The sequence below is a fragment of the Glycine max genome, chromosome 9 (genome assembly GCF_000004515.6).
Source record: "Glycine max cultivar Williams 82 chromosome 9, Glycine_max_v4.0, whole genome shotgun sequence".
Lineage (NCBI taxonomy): Eukaryota > Viridiplantae > Streptophyta > Magnoliopsida > Fabales > Fabaceae > Glycine > Glycine max.
In genome coordinates this window covers 41,772,930-41,792,154 of record NC_038245.2, presented here as the reverse complement: position 1 = coordinate 41,792,154, position 19,225 = coordinate 41,772,930, and the positions used below count along the sequence as shown (strand labels likewise).

Here is a 19,225-nt window from a genome sequence, read left to right as displayed (position 1 = left end):
CACTTAATAATTCTACTTGTGAATTAACCATTTAAGGTTCCATTTAGGATGATTTATAGCTGTGAATTTTGAAAATTTTAAAAGCAACATTTGGTTTTTAGTTTTTTTTCTCTAATTTCTAGTTTTTAAATAAATTCATTTTTAAAAAAAATTATTCTATTAAAATTAACTTAAAAGTACATGATGATGAAGATGGTAATAGAAACAAGATCGACAACAATAATGATAATACGAATGTGAACAATAATATTTTAGATAAAAAGAAAAGTAAAATCAATATTAGTTTAATGAAAACTTACTAATATTTCGTCCATTAACAATCATTATTTTGATATCTTAGTCCCTCTTTGTCACATAATTTTTTTTATTAAGGGTAACAAATGAAAATTAACAAATGAATGAATTTATTGAACTTTTTCATGTTTGGAAACTAAAATTTAAATTTTTATCTTTTGAAATAAATTTGTCAGCACCTTAGTAACTTATCCATTCCAAAAAAACATGATATGATAATGTAACCTAGTAGTACACTTTGCATTAGTCCAATGACATAACTAAATGCGCGTTTAGTTGTGCCTATTTTAACAAAATAATAACTTGTATTTCTCTGGAAAAAAATGCTACAAAAAATGGAGTAAGTATTGGTTATTGGATGTAAACATAGGAAATATGTCGTCTAGATATACAAATATTTTAAAGAAAATGGAAAGCAGAGACAACAACAGATTCATCTTTGCAAAATATATCATTCCTTTCAACCACAATATAATAGAAATTAATTCTTTTTTTTTTCTATTGACATTATACAGAAATCCAAATAAAACCTAGTTTCCTGTGCAAGTGTAGACACAGTAGCCACTTCCATTTATTATGCATCCCCTACCCAGCAATGAACTTACCAGAACAAAAAAAAAATGATCAAATAACCATGTACAAATATATGTGGTAGTATAAGAAGACTATCTAGTTTGTGAAACATGTACAAAATCTCTCCTTGATGATTCCCATAAGCAATATTGTGCATGGGAGAATATTAAAAAAAAAACTAAGCTGATGCAGATCAGTTTCCAGTTGAAGAAGATCTCCTGCTCAGGGAAGGAGAAGAATTAATGATCTCTTGGCCAAGTTCCTTTATTTTGCTGAGGAGAAGCATTTGCTCAGTCTCCAGCTGGACTATATACCCTTCCTGTGTATCCTCTAGAGTTTCTAGCTCACTCAATGTTGTAGAGAGTCCTTCAAGATTTCCATCCTCTATGAAGGACCTGAACTTGATCATCATCTGTTTTATCTGATAAAGTCCAATTTACACAATGTGTTAGAATAACAGCATAAAATGAAAATCATAATAATGATAACTTCACTCACAGAATAAAGGCATGTGCATTGCTTTTAAGATAATCAACAATGCATCCTTTGAGCTGAATTAGTATGTCAAAATAGTTTCTTTTTTTTTTTTGTGTTTCACTTTTCAGTCATGATGTATGAAGAAGATCTCACCTGGATAGGAATTTGGTGTAGTTTACTCAAGGAAGGTTCAGAGTCTAGACTTTGCCTCTTCTGCATCTCTGGAACTTTTCTGGTAATTTGGATGTGAATTTCACCCCTTTTCACCCCTTGGAGAGGTATCCACTTGTCGGCCATCTGGTTTGGAGGTAACCTTTGATATTCTACGACACATTCACCTATACTTGATGTGGGTAGCAATGCATTGTGATCCTTGACATAAAGCATTAGTTGACTTCCATCATCAGCGAACTCTAAGGTCTGGTTCCACTGAGGGTTAAGAGTTTTGTATATGACCTACAGACAATGCCACAGCTAGTAAGTATTTTGATTCTGTAACTTGTAAGGATGAAGTAAAAAGGTGTGGAAATGCTGAGGAAACGTGTAATGTGAGAAAAATCAGGAGTATAACATATGGATGAAAAGTTTAGAGATTTTCCTTTAGAAAATGTAGTAAAATATATAAAAGTTTGAGAACATTGAGAAATTCCAAAAGAAAAAGAGAGGAATGACAAAAGTCAAATAGTAATTAGTTATATCACTTTGTAATCATTCACTTCAATATGCATGTAGTACAATGACAACACTAGTTCAAATGGATTAGATGAATCACACAATGTCATTTGACTCGGTTAAAAACCAAATTCTCATGAATATTATTCACCATGAGATTCCTTTTAATAATTTCCTCCAATGTCTTCTTGCTCTCACTCTACCGCTTTTATATGTATAATGTAGTAAATATAACATTTTAAATCTTAACATTCAACTTCATGAAAAACAAAGCAAGGATGAAGTATCCCAACCTTTGTCTTTTTCTTAAAATTTCCGTAGTGTACCCTCACAAATGGATCACTTGTGCCTCTGACATCGGCCGCAACTAGATCCCTTCCCTCTATCAGAACAAGTTCAATCCAACCATTTCCTAAGCCCAAACCTGAGCCCTGCTCATTTCAAAGGAGTTAAGCATATTAGAATGAATATCCAAGCAGTGAAAAAAAATCATGAGTAAAATGGCTGAAAGAATTGCTAATCGAAGTGATAATATGCAATTTAATATGTTTAGCCTTTTGCATCCTTTATTCATCTTGTAACTAAATGGTTGAAAGAATCACTAATTTCCAAGTGAAAAAACACACCTTTGATCCTTCTTGGTCGTCCGCTCTAACTGATATTTGAAGTCTTAATTCTCCAGAACGCACTCGTTCAAGAGGGATCCATACATCCCTGACTGAGCCCTCAACCAGTCCTTCCAAATTCACATGTGCACTACCAATGTTTTCATCTCCAAAAATTTCTTCTGAAAAGCCTTTTAATTTTAAGTATTCCCCACCACCAATCTCATCGAATTCAAACATCTGATTCCATACAGGATTTGGAGTATGAACCGTCCTTGTTTTCTGGACAACCTGAAAAAATGTTAATAACAAAATTAGCTAAAGCCTAACCATTAACCTACAACCTCAGTTAATCAAGTAATGAAAGAACTGTCAGTGTCTCGCAGATATGCAGTACAACTCACCTTTCCATACTGCAATTTGATGTATGGGTCAAACTTTCCAGATTTGTCTTTTGCAGCAAGATCCTTTCCTTCCACAACAGTTACATTAATTTTTCTTCCAGTTCTTAACTGAAAATTTGGTGATCCATTAATTGACTGCTGAGAGCTGCTACTCCGGAGACTGTTCAAGCTATGTGAACCATCAGAATATTGCCACTCTTTTACTACAACGCTCACCTTCAACTGAAAAAATGATGAGGTGAAATGAATAAAATCTCTGATTGAATCCCAATTTTATTTTCATTCAGGAAGGTAAATCAATTATCCATTTTTAAGTACAGAATGTGACAAAATTATGGTATATGGTACATTAAAAAACCATTTAATTTAGAAAGATCAAAGAACAATTTGATACAATAAACTCAGGCCATAGATGATAGTAGAAAGCTGGTGCCAGTTTCAAGCATTACACCAGAAAGACTTCCAATATGAAACCCTCCATTTTACGTTATTAATACCATACAATGTTTCAGCTTCACAAATCAACTAACATGATTGATAGAACAATCAAGTTCCTTTGACATATATAAAGAAAAAGTATTGAATAAACAATCATATTCAGATTCCTGCTTCTTTATTCAATCAGGATATATATTAAGAATAGGAAAGAATAACTCCGTTAGCTTTGTTGAAAAGCAAATTATGATGTCGTAAGATAACCAAGTGTTTGTATTATATTTTCATAAGTTTTTAGATTTCATCTGAAAACTAATTGGCAGTAAGCAAAATTATCCACAAATGCCTGCTTGAATAGGTAATACCTACCAGAATAGGCGATACACGAGATAGGCTATATAGACTTTGATACTATTTTAGATTTGGGTTTGGGTCTAACTCGACTCCAATATGGGAAGGAGAAGGAACTGATTATTACACCATAAAAGAAAACATTGTACCTCTCCTGAGTTGTGCCCCTCAAATGGGACAACCATTTCAATTTCTTCTCCGCAAAACTGTGCTTGCTTTGCTATGACTCCAGAATCAGGTCCTATTGCCCACATTATCGTTGAATCATCTTCCACATGCCTCAACTGCACAAAGACAAACATTAATTTATCAGTATAAAAGACAAAGAAGTACTTGTTGCAAAGAAATAAAGGCTGGAGAAAGAATTCCTGTCTGAACAAATATAACACTTATAGGTAACTGATATTCTCCAGTTGCTAGATCAAAAAGGAGACCATTGATCAAAGAAAGTACCTTGATTTCACAACTTGCTAGATAGTCACATCTCACGTTGTTGGGACAACTCTCATAAAGATTGAAACGAAGAGTTCCTGCATTATCGTGTAAAACCATATTAAATGGTGCATCCCATCTGGGGGTTGAACCCAGTCTGACATCTGTTCTCCTGGTTAATTCTTCAATTTCTACCTCTACAAATGTTTGTAGGTCCTTATCATCAAAATTATCCTCTGAACAACCATTGGATGTACCATTTGGTTGCCTCCTACATGTCTTAAAGCAACTCCTAGAAAGTTTATTTGCTGAAATCACTCGAATATATATAATGCCTCCAACTGCTTTTTTCCTTAAATCAACAGCAGGTAAAGTGAAACAACGACGCCGAGGTTCCACCATGGTTTTAGCCAAGGTGTCAGTAAAAAGTTTTTCCTGCATAAAATGTAAAGTTTCGATCAGCATAATACATAATAAGCTACTGTGCAAAACAAAGATAGTTAGAAGAAAAAAATGTCCACAGAATATTTCAAGACAATGAGCATATGATATCAAACATCTAACTGATACTTTTATATAAAAAAATGTTCTTGACAGATGAAAATATTTCAATATTATTATTTATAAAATATTTCTTGGTTTAAATTTCTCTTTAATTGACAGAGACACAGCATGATTTATATTACCATTTCTCAAATTAAATTCTCTGAAAATACAAAAAACTTCCTGCTTCAAAAATCTGTTCTTTGATAGTTTTCTTTGAATAGCAACAGAGAGGAATTATACAAATAGTCCTTATATTAAACCTATACACATCTGGAACAAATCTCCATGAACTTAAGCATCAGATTGAAGTCCATTGACACTTAGAATAAGCTTCAATATCTGCAGGGAAAATTGAGTTCTTAAAGTTGCAGCTGAACCAAAAGTGTGAGTAACTTTATACAACAGCACCATAAATATAACATAGTTTAGCGAATTCAACACACAAACACAACTTTGTTACTTTTCTACAAGCATAATATTAAACTTAGTGGAAACACACCAGCCAAGAAGAAACACCAGGCCATTCAGTGGCAGGAAGTGATTGGCTTCCACCGCTTCCAAAGGCAACTCCTATTCTCACTTCAGGAGTTGATACAAAAGAATACAGAAGTGCTTTTCCATCTAGAATAGGTGAGGCAAGAAGCTGCAAAATGAATATGAATGATGATTAGATTAATAAAAAGAAAAAGGATTAAACCAGTTTCTTAGTAATGCAGGAAAATCAGTGGTCAAGCCCATGAATTAAAGACGAAAAAGTCAAATGGAAACTTCAAAATAAAAAGTTGCAATAAGCTGGTAATCAAGGTTGATAATTCTCAAAGCAACAAGTGTTAATTACATGCTTAAAAAATCAAATCAAATTGTTTATATGTCCTTTACTTTACTTTACATAGCTTTTCTTTACATTAGAGAAGCAAAAATGCAAAGGACATTGCTTTACATACATCACCCTTGATATGAAGACTGTTAATCACTATTCGAGCAGTTCCAATCAATGGCTTTGCAAGCTTAGCAAGCAACAAAATGCTCATTTCATTTGTATCCCAGTCAAAACCCAGTTGCAGAAATCTCTGTAAAAGGTCAACAGAATGCTTGATCAAAATCATGGATATCTAGTAATTTAAAGGATAGTGCAGAGTCATAGACCTCAAAAAAAATGAAGGGTGAAGAAGCAAACTACCTTAGAAAGCAATGGTAAGAGAAGTAGGAAATTCAAATATAATCATTTAGGTGGCATTAGGTGAGCTGTAAAAAAGGTTCATAGATTCATTAATTATGATCTTTAATGTTTAATTTGTAAGTAAAGCTTTAGTTCCCAAACTATGAATATTAAAAATTCCCTGGCCACTTGCACCTATAGATCACAAAAGCTGTGCTCCCAGTGATTGTAGTCGTGGTGTAAAATCACATGAAGGAAAAATAAAAAATACAGATATGGACTAGAATATGTTTCTCACATTACTCACAAAAACAGATGATGATAGAAATGCTACCCCTGCTCCCCCTCCCCCACATTTTTTTTTCTCTCCCTACCAATATCACTTCAAAAGTATAAAATTTATTGGAAGATTCAATACATAAAAAAGCTGAAGGATTTGAAAGCGAAGAAAACTAAAACCTGATCACCAATAGTTGACCACCGCATCCCTTGCAAAGCCAAGCTAGGAGGGCACGATCCCAGTGAAAACTCCTGCAGTTCAACTCTTTCCTACAAAAGAATGCTCAAGTTCAGTTCATAATCTTCCAAATTCATAGTCTATAAAGTGTTTAAAATGTTTTGGTAAACTAATTAAAATTCTTTCATAGAATAAAATGTGGGTTACTTACTAGAAGTCTTGGTTTCCGGAGCTTTAAACGTTTCTAGAGACACAAAAGAAAGAAATTAAATTAGTCGATATATCAAAGTATAAAATGCATGTCTGAAAAGAGCATAATAAGTTTGTGTGTATGTGTGTGCAATGAAACCATAATAAGTAGAAGCTCTTTAACAACAATTTCAGTATTGACTCTTGAATAAGGATGAAAAATTAATCAATGTGTAGTAAATGAGATAAGGTAGTGAAATTTCACCTCAACTATAGCAGATATCCTTATTGAAAACTTGGGATTAAAATAGTTGGACCAGACTTCTGTCAACAACTTATTCAGCCACTCACAGTGCTCCAATGGTGTGATGGGCTAAATGAACAGGAACTTGAAGTTAACTTCAAAAGTCATACTGGAAATGTCAAAGGGAGGAAAGGTAGGGGAAAAGGTACCGAAACATTCAGTATGATTCGCTTCCATTTCTTATCCAAGTCCTCCACGAGCAGTTTGCGTTGGTATCTCCCGTACTGAAAATGAAAGGGCAACATCTAACATTAACTAGTAGTATAGTACACTACCAAAAAATAGCCAATAACTCATAACTCAGATGACAAATCAGGGAGATTTCCTTGCATAGAATTTTATTTTATTCATAGGAATCAAAAATAATGTAAGGGGTTTACAATAGCTCACGCACTCTGCTCAACCAATTAAGTTAGACCCCTTGACTCCTTACATAAAATTTGAAGTTAACTAAACATATTTTTTGAGAAAGTTACTGATAACTGTGACAGATACAGGTACAAAATACAGCAATTTTTAAAAATTGAAGATATGGAAAAATTATTATAATTTCATAATGAATATAAATGAAGAGTATAAGATATTTATAGATTGTTGTGATAACATCTACAATTATAATTTTATAATTAATATAAATGAGCTTATGCCATTGGCGCACTGTCCTGTTTTTTTTTTATCGGCTACTGTTAGTTTTTGTTAGCGAGGGAATTCGAACAGGCCACCTATCCCTCCCTCCCTTCATCCTTTACCACCAAACCAACTTTACATCTCCCAGCGCACTGTCCTGTAGTATTAGGGTATCTCTCCCTTCTACAACTTTTATTTTAAAAAAAAAACTCACATCTCCCAAGTAAAGATGAATTATGAAATTACCCCAATTCAACAAGAATCAAGAACAAAAAATACTAAATGCATTTTAACATGAAATCAAATTGATCAGGCAAGATGATCCTTGACAAAGTACTAACTTTTTGTGGAAACATATTGGGGACAAAAAACATATTGAGGAGTGAGAACCTGTATAGTAGTCCAGACAGCAAGTGCAAGAGGAACCCAAGTGGAGGCAGAGAAGACCCATCTCTCAATTGCCCAAGCAATCAGAATCAAAGGAACAAATACTGGAATCCTAGGCTTCTCCTGCAAGAGATGGTTGAAGAAGTCCACAGCAGCCTCTTCAATGTTAATTGAAAATGCCCTTTTCTTCACGCTCATTGCTTTGCTCTTTGCTAGCACCAAAACCACAAAAAAAAGGGAACCTTTTTGTATTCAAATTTGTGTGATCTTGCTCTTTTGTTCTTTCAATTTCCACAAGTGTCAACGTTTTCTATCCATGGCTGTTACAAGACCAAGGTCAAACTCAAACCTCATGAGATGGGATAGAAACATAAACCAAAGGAAATGTTTGGGAGTTGACAAATCTTGAAGGGTTGTTAGAACTTGGAAGAAGCTTAGAGAGGAAAAGTCAGCTGAAGGGAATGAAAAAACAAACACTTTGTTGCATAAAAAGACGTTTGTGTTGGACAGAATTGAAAATGATCACAATTTGAAAACGGTAGACGCTGAAACAAATATATAGTGCCACATTTCTCACCGAAAAATGTTACACTAACACTTAATAAATTATTTAACGCCTAAAAAACGCTAGAAAGAAAAAAAAAATATAAATATAATGAATTTATAATATGATAAAAAAAATAAAAAAAAATATTTAAAATAATGAGATATTTTTATATGATTACTTTTTATGTCATTCAGTCACCACCTTTGTAATGCTTCCTGTTCCAAAAGCTACGTGGGTCCCATTTTCAACTTTTTTTACACAAATTATTATTTTTCAGCCTCAATCATTATGCCTCTAACTAATCTAAGGATAATAAGCCGTTTAATTTTGAGCTATGCATGAATTCTGGTACGGTAACGATGATTGGCACAAACATGTGTACAAAATAAAATACTACATCGTTTTTCAAAAATTAAAAATAGGTAGTATATGCTAATAAAATTTCTAGATTTTATAAACAAAGGATGTAATTATGTATTTTTATATGTTGTTATAAAAACATCTATAAGTAAGAAAAACCCATTCTCATATTTAATAAGAATTAATGGGTTTAATTAAATAGAAAAATAAACATGAAAAAAGAGAAAATGCCAAAAGCATATCTAACGCACAAAATTTAACCTAAGTTGCACCTAATTTAATTTATTAGTCATACAAAATCATTTCCAGCTGTTTTATTTAGAGAAATAATTTTGATAAATATATAAATGTACCTAACGCGTATGGTACCCATTACGTCCTTGATTGGGGGACATTGTACAAAAATGAAATAGCCATACTTCATAACTTGCCACTTGCCACTTGCCACTTGCCACTTGCCACTTGCATTGCATCAATCACCCTTCATGTATCAAATTGAATCCTCCAACTACTAAGTTCCTTAAATGAAACCTTTCCTCAAAAAATATGTTCCTTAAATGAAACATTAAATTTTGTTAATTTTAACGTTAGAATTTATAAATTTTAATGCCATTGTAACGCATATTTGGGAAGAGCAGGTGCATGTTAAGCTAGACTCACTTGAATTTTTTTAACAAAGTTATTAGTTTTTAGAATTTAATTAAGGCACTTGAAACAAATAGTTGTTGATTTTGCTTTTCAGGTAAGTTGGGGGGAAAAACAAAAAGAAACGGAACAAGTGAACAACATAAAAAGCAGAGATGAGATAATTTTATGTGTCAGATAAGCTTATTGCGGAAATCAGATGAGTGATGAAATGCGATAGTAACTAATGGGGAGACAGGATGATGGCAACTTAGCATTTTTGTTTGTGTGGCGCCTGTACGGAAGATTTCTTACTATCAATTATACATTAGGACTTGTTGCATTAGCTAAGAAATAAGAGAAGAGTCAATATAAAATATTTGTTTTTGATTGATTTAAAAAACAACTAAGAGATAATATAAAATAAATAATCATAGATTTAAAAAATATTTAAAAATTTGTAACGAATTAAATTTTATATAATTTTTTGTCCAATATTTAATAAAAGTAAAAATATAATATTACATATTTTCTAATTTTTTATTATCTCACACTTTTTTTTATATGTGTCTTATTTTTTAAGCATCCTTCTTCAAAGGTTGTACCTTGGCCGTCGGGAGGGTTGCCTTGGCTATCGGCATGGACACCTTGATCGCCGGCATTGATCATATGGACTATTGTTGTCCCTTTTTTGTTCATTTTTTTTCATTGTTAATTTATTCAAATATTTCAATCGTCATCTTCCTCTTACTTGGTTTTTTTTTTCTTTTGGCCAACTCCGGCAAGGCCGCGTCGTACCACTGCCACCGTTGCCGTGACTTTGTGGTAGTCTCATGCTACTAGGCCCTACGCTCAATGGCATCAGTTGTTGTTCTATCTGTCTTGTCATTTTAACAAATAAAACGCACCATTTTAGTATTTTTACCTTGACATTATAAGTTTTAAGACTATTTTTAAATGTTTGAACCATGTTATAATTAAAATCATAATAAATAATTTTTTTAGTATATAAATTATATTTTAAATTTATAATCAATAACTTACATGGTATAAGGTTATTTTAAACTATTTTAATTTAGAAATAAAGATGAAAGAAAATAGATTAAAAATGATATGTTTCACATTAAGTGTAACTTCTAGTATAAATAATCTCATTTGAATAGAATAACATCATTATAGATAATAAAATTTCTCTTCTAAAAAATTAATATTTTATGTTACTACTATATACTCATGTTTCAAACATGATATTATTGGTTAAATTAAAATATTTTTACACTAGTTGATTAACATGTTCGAGGTTAAAGGTATATGTGATTAAAAAGATTAAATTCACATATAAAAATAAAAGGAGGATAACTTGAGATGATTGAAAGGAATTATTTTAACTAGTTTTTTTATATATAGAATATTAATTATGTTTAATTAATATTTGAAATAGTGAAGAAAGTTATTAAAAAACGAGAGAGGGAAGAAAGTGTAAGTCTTATTTGTAGATCTTTTAGTGTATGATGATGAATCAAACCTCAATCTTCATGCATTTATTCCAATCCCACTAGGCCAAACTTAATAAGTAGTCTTATTTATACATTCTAATCTCAGTATATATAAAAATTATTCAGTTATATGTCACGTGTTGTCTAGACAGTAGTATATTACCAATATTTTTTTAATTGCTTTTTTACTTTATCTTTCTATTTTTATTTTATTTTTAGTGTGCGTTTTTCTGTTTGTTACCGTATAAAAGTATATTCTTAAAGTATAATTTAAATTGTCAATATTAATTTATTACACGTGATTTTATTAATATTTAAGGCAAATGTTAATTAATAACACTAATTAAGGAATTAAAAGTAAAAAAAACTGTTAGAAGGCATACAATTATACTATCCATACTTTTTTTTTATTCTCATGTGATTTTTGTTATAAATGTTTAATTTCTTAACAATTTAATTAGCTAACAAGACCCAACACTTAATTATATATGTAAAAAATACTAATAATATTTTTTCTAACTCTCTAATTCTAATATTCTATTTATGATTGACTGGAACTTATGAGAAATTATTATATTTTTTATAATCAATATAATTAATTATTTTTCAATATTTTTAACTCATCAATCAAGCTGGTAAAATATAAATAGAAAAAAATGTATATGAACGATGGATAATGGATGGGACCCGGGCACAATTATGGAAGACAGATTGATGAACAGCCGGCAGGTTCAAACTCAGTTGGGACATTCAACGGCTGTGATTAATTCGACGAAAACTTGGAACTGTCATGGGACCCACATGCACGTCGTTTAGACGCGTGCAAGTTGGTCAAAACTAATGGGCTTGAAGCCTCGATCTCGAACATAGAAAGTACTTTTCAATTTGAAAACAAAATATCATTTTAAAATTTACCAACTTATCTTGACCCATTGTACTTATCTGAACATCATTTTTAAAATTAGTTTTAAATATCTGAACATAATGAATTTTTCGGAAAAAAAAATATTTGTTACTTTTAATTTTATGATATAATAAATAATGTTTAGCAGAAAATTATCATTTTTAGACTCTTAAATGAATAAAGACAATGGTTAATATATTAAATAATTAACCCACTTGTTAAGTTAGCTTACAAGACATAACTTAAATTGACCGTAAAAAATTGGTGCTTTAAAATGGTGTTATATATATATATATATATATATATATATATATTATTTTTAAAATATAATGAAAATTATTCTAAATTAAAATATATGTTATTTACTCATTATATAGATAATTTTACCTCAAAACATTTTTTTTAGTTTTTAATTACGGTATAATGTGCATTAAGGTAAGAAACTGAGATAATAAAAAAATAAAAATATTAATAATTAATAATAATACATTAAAAGAACACCCACATGTTATGGGCGGTAAAAGTTTTACTCAAGTAACTAGTTAAACTAGAATAAATTTGTACTATTAATTTACACTCACATTAGTACTTTTTATAATTTTAAAGTATAAAAAAATATAAAACTAAGTTAATAATTAATTTTAAAAATATCTTTTAAAACAAGTAATAAAATCTGAAGCATCAGATTAATCTCATGGTCTAAAATGAGAAAAAGTCCCCTTGATTTTTTTTTTCTCAGGAATGTCATTGAATCCAAATTCTATATAAAGACAACAATTCCTTGTTTATTATACTTATGGTTTTCTTATCTAATATATTTGTGTAATTTTATATGCATATATTATTATTATATTTTCTCTTTTCTTTCACTTTTAACACACCTAAATGACCTAAAAATTCGTCTTAGTTGTACATTTGCTGTACAATTTACTGTAAGGATAATTTATTTTTTAGAAATATTTATTTGTTTATTAAATGTAGTCTCAAAAGGATGATAAAGAAAGAAAAGCAATAATTAATAATTATAAGACAACAGAACTGACCCGAAAAATTGAGAATTGTATTCAACATAAAGAAAACATAGTCTTCCAAAAATTAATTGAGAATTTTTGTAAACATAAAGAAGACATAGTCTCCCAAATATTATTGTATCCAAAAAATGTCTCCCAAAAATATAATAGGCGACAGAAAAGTAAAGCAGACAATTTAAAGATTATTCATCCTTATGAAAAATCATTTTGAACACAGAAACTTGGCTCTTTGAATTGGAAATAGTAAGAATACCCCAAAATTACCAATTGATTGATGGTTTATGTTGAATGAGACGGACGCTTTCTTAAATTATTATTTTTGTGTATATGACAAAAACAGACAATTCCCATCTTGCATCCATGACTACCATATCACAGTATCGGTTATAGAGCGAGTTTATTTTTCTTTTTTTTTAGAGAAGAAAAAAAAACTAATTTTTTAATCAAATTTTATTTTTCAAGTGTGGAATATCTAATCCAATTCAAACATATTCAAATTAAACTCCTTTGTTATTTTCCATTGATGGGCACATCCTAATGATTCAGTACTTGTAAGTAAAATGTTGTTGAATTACCTACCCACCATAGTCTAGACCAACTTTTTTTACTAGTTTTTCTTTATCCGTGTGATTGATTTAACATTTGATATGATATCATAAGTATAATCAGTTTTTTTTAGTTTCATTTCCCCACTCTTAATTTTGCTGAATAAAAAATATTATTCTTGTTTGTAATGGTTTTTCTTGTTTATCTACATTATTTATGTTTTCTTTTTTTGTAGGCAACTAGAATATGCTTCTTGTTTATCTAGAATATGCTTCTAGAATGTCAAAATTTCGTTTGAACATTTCGTTAACTTTTTGTGAAGCATAATTCCACGATTGGTCGTAGTACATGTAATTGTGGTATCATTTTTGTGGTCAAGTGACTCAAAGAGAGGTTGATGAACAATTGTGATTCCTTTTTTAACACGAGCCACTTCTCTCGTTTGTTTTTCAATTTGTGAAGTATATTATCTCCATATTATGTTAAAACACATCATTATACTGATCTATGTGAAATAAATAGAGGTAGCAAAATAAGGTTATCCAACCCGATGCGAGCCGAAGGCTATAACATAATAGATAAAAAAAAAAAAAACCTATATTTAATTCAGGCCTTTAAAATGTAACTCGAACCCTACAAAAGCTCAAATTCTGAGGCTTTTAGCAGTTTTTGTGACCTAAGCCCGAACATGATCGAGATCGGACCAGGCAAAAAAAAAACCTGCATTTAATTTAGACTCAAATTTTCAAAACCAAGCCTTGCATTTTATTAAGTAGCTAGGTTCTCTAGCTAGTTTATAATAACTTACAAATTTGTAACTTATTTTTTGTTCTATTTTTATGATTTCTATTTTAATACACTTTTATATATCTTCTCTTTTTTCTAAATTATTTTTGCAGTATTTTTGTTAACTATTTTAATACATGTCATTACTATTTTAACTTTTAAGGGAGTGCATTGGATTAAGATTTTAAAAAACTATTTTAACAAAAAAAATATCTTGTAAATCTTTAAAAAAATTATAACAATATAATGACTTTTAAAATTTTTTTAAAAGATTTTTATGATTAGGATTTTGTAGTTTAGATTTTAATGAATTTACAAAATATGAATTCATAAGATTTGAAAGAACATTATGGATTTTTAAGATTTTAAAGGATTTCTTAAATTTTTAAAAAATATTCAAAATTATTGATAAAGACCCATGAATTTTGTCTACTTAACACTTTAAATAAAGAATCTTTAACTTGTTACATCACAAATCAACTTCCATAGAATATTAATCGTGTTAATTAACGATATAAAAATTATATACCACATTGTCTATAAGTAGCATGGATACTTGTAATTATTCACACAATAACATCTCACCAAACAAAAAACATGTTCAATAATTGTTTCAAACTTCATTTATATATTTATCTACTTATACATGAGTAGTCAACTTCTCACGTTCATTAAAAGTATATAGTTTTCATGTTCATATATATATATATATATATATATATATATATATATATATATATATATATATATTCACGTTCATTTATATGCATAAATATATAATCAAGATAATCAAAATGTCTCAAATTCAAAGAATTAAAAAGATCTCTCATATTATACGTTTCAGGGCATGTTATCTATTGGTCAAAAGAATAAAAAAAATTATGAATGTTTACTGCTTTCAACAAAGAGACAAAAAATTATGTGTGATAAAAATATAAATATGTCAATTTGTAGAAGAAAAAAAGGAAAGAAAAGAGTTGCACGAAATCTATTAAAATTAATCGTAAGAAAAATTCTATCGAAGTTTGTATACTTTTAAATATCATGAGACTTTTTTTAAGTTATAAAAAATCTTAATTGAATACCAACGGATTTTATTAAATTTCTTAAAAAATTCTAATAGTCTTTATTGAATATTACAAGACTTGTTTCTATTATTTAAAAATCTTGATTGAATACCTCAAATTTTTTTTTAAAAAAGTCTTTTATAATTTTTTAAAATCTTAATTAAATATTTGATCTTAAAATAATAATAATAATTTATAAAAACTAAAACTAATATTACATAAAAATATATTTAAAATAAAAGTGGAATTTATATAAAAATTATATAAATTTATCATTTATATTATTTTATATTCATCCGCTACTTCCAATTATATATGCCAAGCTTAATGACGAGAAAACCAAAATGAAGATATTTCATAACTGAATCTCTTTTTCATCCATATTTATGTCATACTAAAAGTTGCGCAATATCGTAATCAACTTGTTGCAAAAAGTCCTAGGACTAGGCGTTTGGATAAGTGATGCATACTCTTTCAGTTTCACGTTATTTGTCTTTTAAGGGCGTAAACCGTAATATATATTTTTTAAGAAAAATGTTAACACTTTCTTTTTTCTTAAGTGCCAATGTTCAAAATCGTCTTTTTTTTTTTACTGCACAAACAAAATCATCTAAAAAACATATAATATGAAATAGATGGAGGAACATATACATAAATATTCCGTCATTATTCCACGATACCAAACTTCGTAAAACTCATGGGCCAAAGCTAAAAGGCTAAAACCCTTTCTCTTTAATTCGTTCCACTTTTAAACACTGAAAAACAATTTGATAAAACATTTAGAGGTTTATACTTTGAAAAAGTTGGCTTAACACGGTAAGTAAACGACATAAACCTCGAGGTTTTTCTTCAAAAAAAAAAACGGTAATATGATGCGAAATAATAAATATATAATCATAAATTTAATCTTGAAATATGTTACTATGTGTAAGATTGTATCAAAATATGTATTTATCATAAATATTTCCCTACTAGCACTATTAGTCTTTGAAAGAAATGGATTAATCGAAGAAAAACTGTATTGTTTCATGTTTTTCATAAACATATTTTATTTTCTTTCTAATAAACGCCATTCACGGCATTTTCGTGTTCAGTGGAAGAACAACCTTAACATTTTCCTCCGAATGCGCCGCCACACCACGACAGCATAAAAACGCCGCTCAGAGTGACGCGTGGGGCCCACACCCCCTCAACTGATTCGCGCCATTCCGCTCCTCCCGACACCTCAACACTGCCTCCACATTATCACATTGCCTACCTGTCATAATCCTATTGATCATCACATTCACTTGTAACAAAATTTGCATGCACCATGCAAAACCCAAATCCTATATATATAAACACATTCGTCTCTCCAAATCTTTGCCCTAACCATCTCCACACAAAACCATAACAACCTAAACCATAATCTTCATTTTATTTCCATTTGTTTCAAACTTTTTTAGTTTTTTTTCCCCCTCAAATCCATTTAAAGAAAACTCATATAATAACTAATTCCATAACCTCACCTTTTGTTTCTGTGTGTTGTGGGTAATTGTTACCTTCAAAAATCAAAACCAAAGTCATGAGTCCTTCACAATTCCATGCAAAGAAACCAATCACCTCCGCCACCACCAACAACAACATTAATGGATTGCTATCATCACCACCTTTGAAAATCAACAAGGAATCTCATTTCATCAAAAAATCATCATCTTCATCATCGTCATCGTCATCATCAACATCATCATCCCTTGTTAATAGTGCCATGACACGGGCAATGCCAACGTCATTGTACAAACAACCACAACAACACCACCACCCGGTAATTATCTACACACATTCTCCAAAGGTCATCCACACTCAGCCTAAGGATTTCATGTCATTGGTGCAAAAGCTCACTGGCCTCTCTCGCTCAGGAGAGGAGAAAGAGGAGGGTGGCAACCAATCGCCACAACAACTCTCGAACCAAGAATTTGGGGGTGATGTTGCGGCGGTGGTGGGAGACAAAGAAAGTGATAGAAAAAATGTGAATATTGTGAAAAATGAGGACAACGAGACATCATCGGTAATAACCGAAGAAAACAATTGTAGTAGCGTGGGAGAAAACCAAGTTAACTCTTGTTTCATGACCGGGGAGCCATCAATGCTAGAGCCTAAGTTGAACCCTTATGTGACAAATTTTCCGGTTATGGCGCCGAGCTCGGCGGAGTTTGTGTGTTCGAGTCAGCCATTCTTGAATTACTCGGACTCTTTGTTCTTCTCTCATAACTTGAGAACCTCATTGGAAGGGATGAAAGAGTTCCTTGAGCATTGATTATAGTTGAAGCTTTTTTTCTGGTTTGAATTTTTATTAGTGCCAATAAAAGTTCTAGTTTTCCAGGATAGAACTTCAATATTTTTTTATGGGGATTCCTTTTTGAAGAATTAATTTAAAGGTTTTGTTTTTGTAGAAAAAAAATTGTATCTACAGGAAATTATTCCATTTATTACTTTGATACATAGTTTCATATAGATTTGTAATTCAGAAATAATAAAGAAAGATATAGCTTTCTATGTTACATGTCACTATATGATCCTTTCTTTGTTAGCTTCTCAGAACTTCCACATGCTTTGTGGATCATCTTTGTTTTTATATACGTACATGTGTTTCAATTTGTGTACATATATAGTTTAGGAAAAAAAACACGATGTGAAGCATGAAGCTGCAAAATTTTCAAGAGATACTATATATTATAACTTTTTTTTAAAAGCATGATGCATGTGGTGATCAATTACAATAAGAACAAATAACATGTTTTTTTTCTCTCCATTTTTTTGTTTGAATTCGAATACAATGCCATGATAATTAATTGATAACTCAGGATTATAATGAAACAAGACAGTGGCAGCAATAAAAATAGCTTGCCCCATCAGTCTATTTTCTGAACATTTGTTTGTTTGTTTTGTTCAATTTTCAAAACATAAACAAACATTACTTTTGGGAAAGTCACACAAATGTCAAGACACGATGAACAAGTAAACTTGATGAGTTGATGACAGACTACAACTTTCTTTTTAGTCCCTCGACGATAAATTACATTCATTTTGGGAAGATCAAAGTTTGTGAATCTGAACTTTAACCTGAGTTGTATCACTTTGTTTTAGGTAAATCTTAAGCTAAATCTTGAGGTGAAAATTTACCCATATATGTATAAAAAATTATAAACTTCCACCTCATTTTGGAGGTGGAAAGGTGAGAGAGATAGAGATATAAAAAAGAAAGATAGTGAGAGAAGGAAACCATGTGATATATAAAAAAAATTATAGAAAGAAATAGAATAAAAATGACCATTAAGAAGTTGAGATGCATGACACTATGAATATCATGACTATATATATTAAATTATACTTTCAACAAATCATTATTATTTATTTTAAAATAATAATATTCTTTTTATTATTTTAAAATATATATATTAAATTTTGTCAAATTAATTAATTTTAAATGTCTACTTTTTAGGTGAATATTGGTGTATATAATATCATTGTCATATTTATAATTATTAAATGATTAGTAACTGTATCCACAAATTTAATCAACTCATTTATCTCTCTTTATTCTATAGCCTTTCTTTCATTACTACAACAACACCATCCAACAATACACAATAACATTAAATTTGTTTGTATTCTTACTCTATGTTACTTTTTCTAAACATAACTCAACATTATAATCATACAAATAAGAAAATCGTTATTGATCTTTATCATATGTTGGTAATATTCAAATAGGAGTATGAGCCCGTGCATCAACACGGCAAAACGCTAGTTAATTATACATATTATTACAATTTAAATATTTTTCAATTAGTTTATTTTTCTTTATAGATTTTATCTAATTTTAATCGTAGCCTGCGAGATGCTAGCATGTGTTACATTTGTTTGTCCCAACACACGATTGCAACAGACTAGAGATTCTTTTTCAGTTCAC

General features: G+C 30.2%; 2 protein-coding genes across 2 annotated transcripts; one reads left to right on the top strand and one right to left on the bottom strand.

The window, feature by feature from the left end:
- Positions 1-726: 726 nt before the first annotated feature.
- On the bottom strand, positions 727-8,453 carry LOC100807475 (synaptotagmin-4). The gene is made up of 14 exons (XM_014762252.3): positions 7,916-8,453; positions 7,048-7,122; positions 6,860-6,967; positions 6,617-6,649; positions 6,408-6,497; positions 5,734-5,859; positions 5,289-5,432; positions 4,265-4,678; positions 3,961-4,095; positions 3,026-3,247; positions 2,643-2,912; positions 2,310-2,447; positions 1,498-1,800; positions 727-1,288 (listed from the first exon to the last, which is right to left on the bottom strand). The coding sequence occupies exons 1-14, from the start codon at positions 8,108-8,110 to the stop codon at positions 1,061-1,063; spliced, it is 2,481 nt and encodes an 826-aa protein (XP_014617738.2). The 5' UTR covers positions 8,111-8,453; the 3' UTR covers positions 727-1,060.
- An 8,567-nt stretch (positions 8,454-17,020) lies between these two features.
- On the top strand, positions 17,021-17,569 carry LOC102666302 (VQ motif-containing protein 20). The gene has a single exon (XM_006588230.4). The coding sequence runs from the start codon at positions 17,021-17,023 to the stop codon at positions 17,567-17,569; it is 549 nt and encodes a 182-aa protein (XP_006588293.2).
- The last annotated feature ends 1,656 nt before the right edge of the window (positions 17,570-19,225 follow it).

Coding starts and splice junctions, on each gene's coding strand:
- LOC100807475 (XM_014762252.3), bottom strand. CDS start 8,110: ATGAGCGTGAAGAAAAGGGCATTTTCAATTAACATTGAAGAGGCTGCT. Junction 6,498..6,616: donor TCCGGAAACCAAGACTTCTA/GTAAGTAACCCA, acceptor ATTCTTTTGTAG/GAAAGAGTTGAACTGCAGGA. Junction 1,801..2,309: donor ATTTTAAGAAAAAGACAAAG/GTTGGGATACTT, acceptor CATTGTCTGTAG/GTCATATACAAAACTCTTAA.
- LOC102666302 (XM_006588230.4), top strand. CDS start 17,021: ATGACACGGGCAATGCCAACGTCATTGTACAAACAACCACAACAACAC.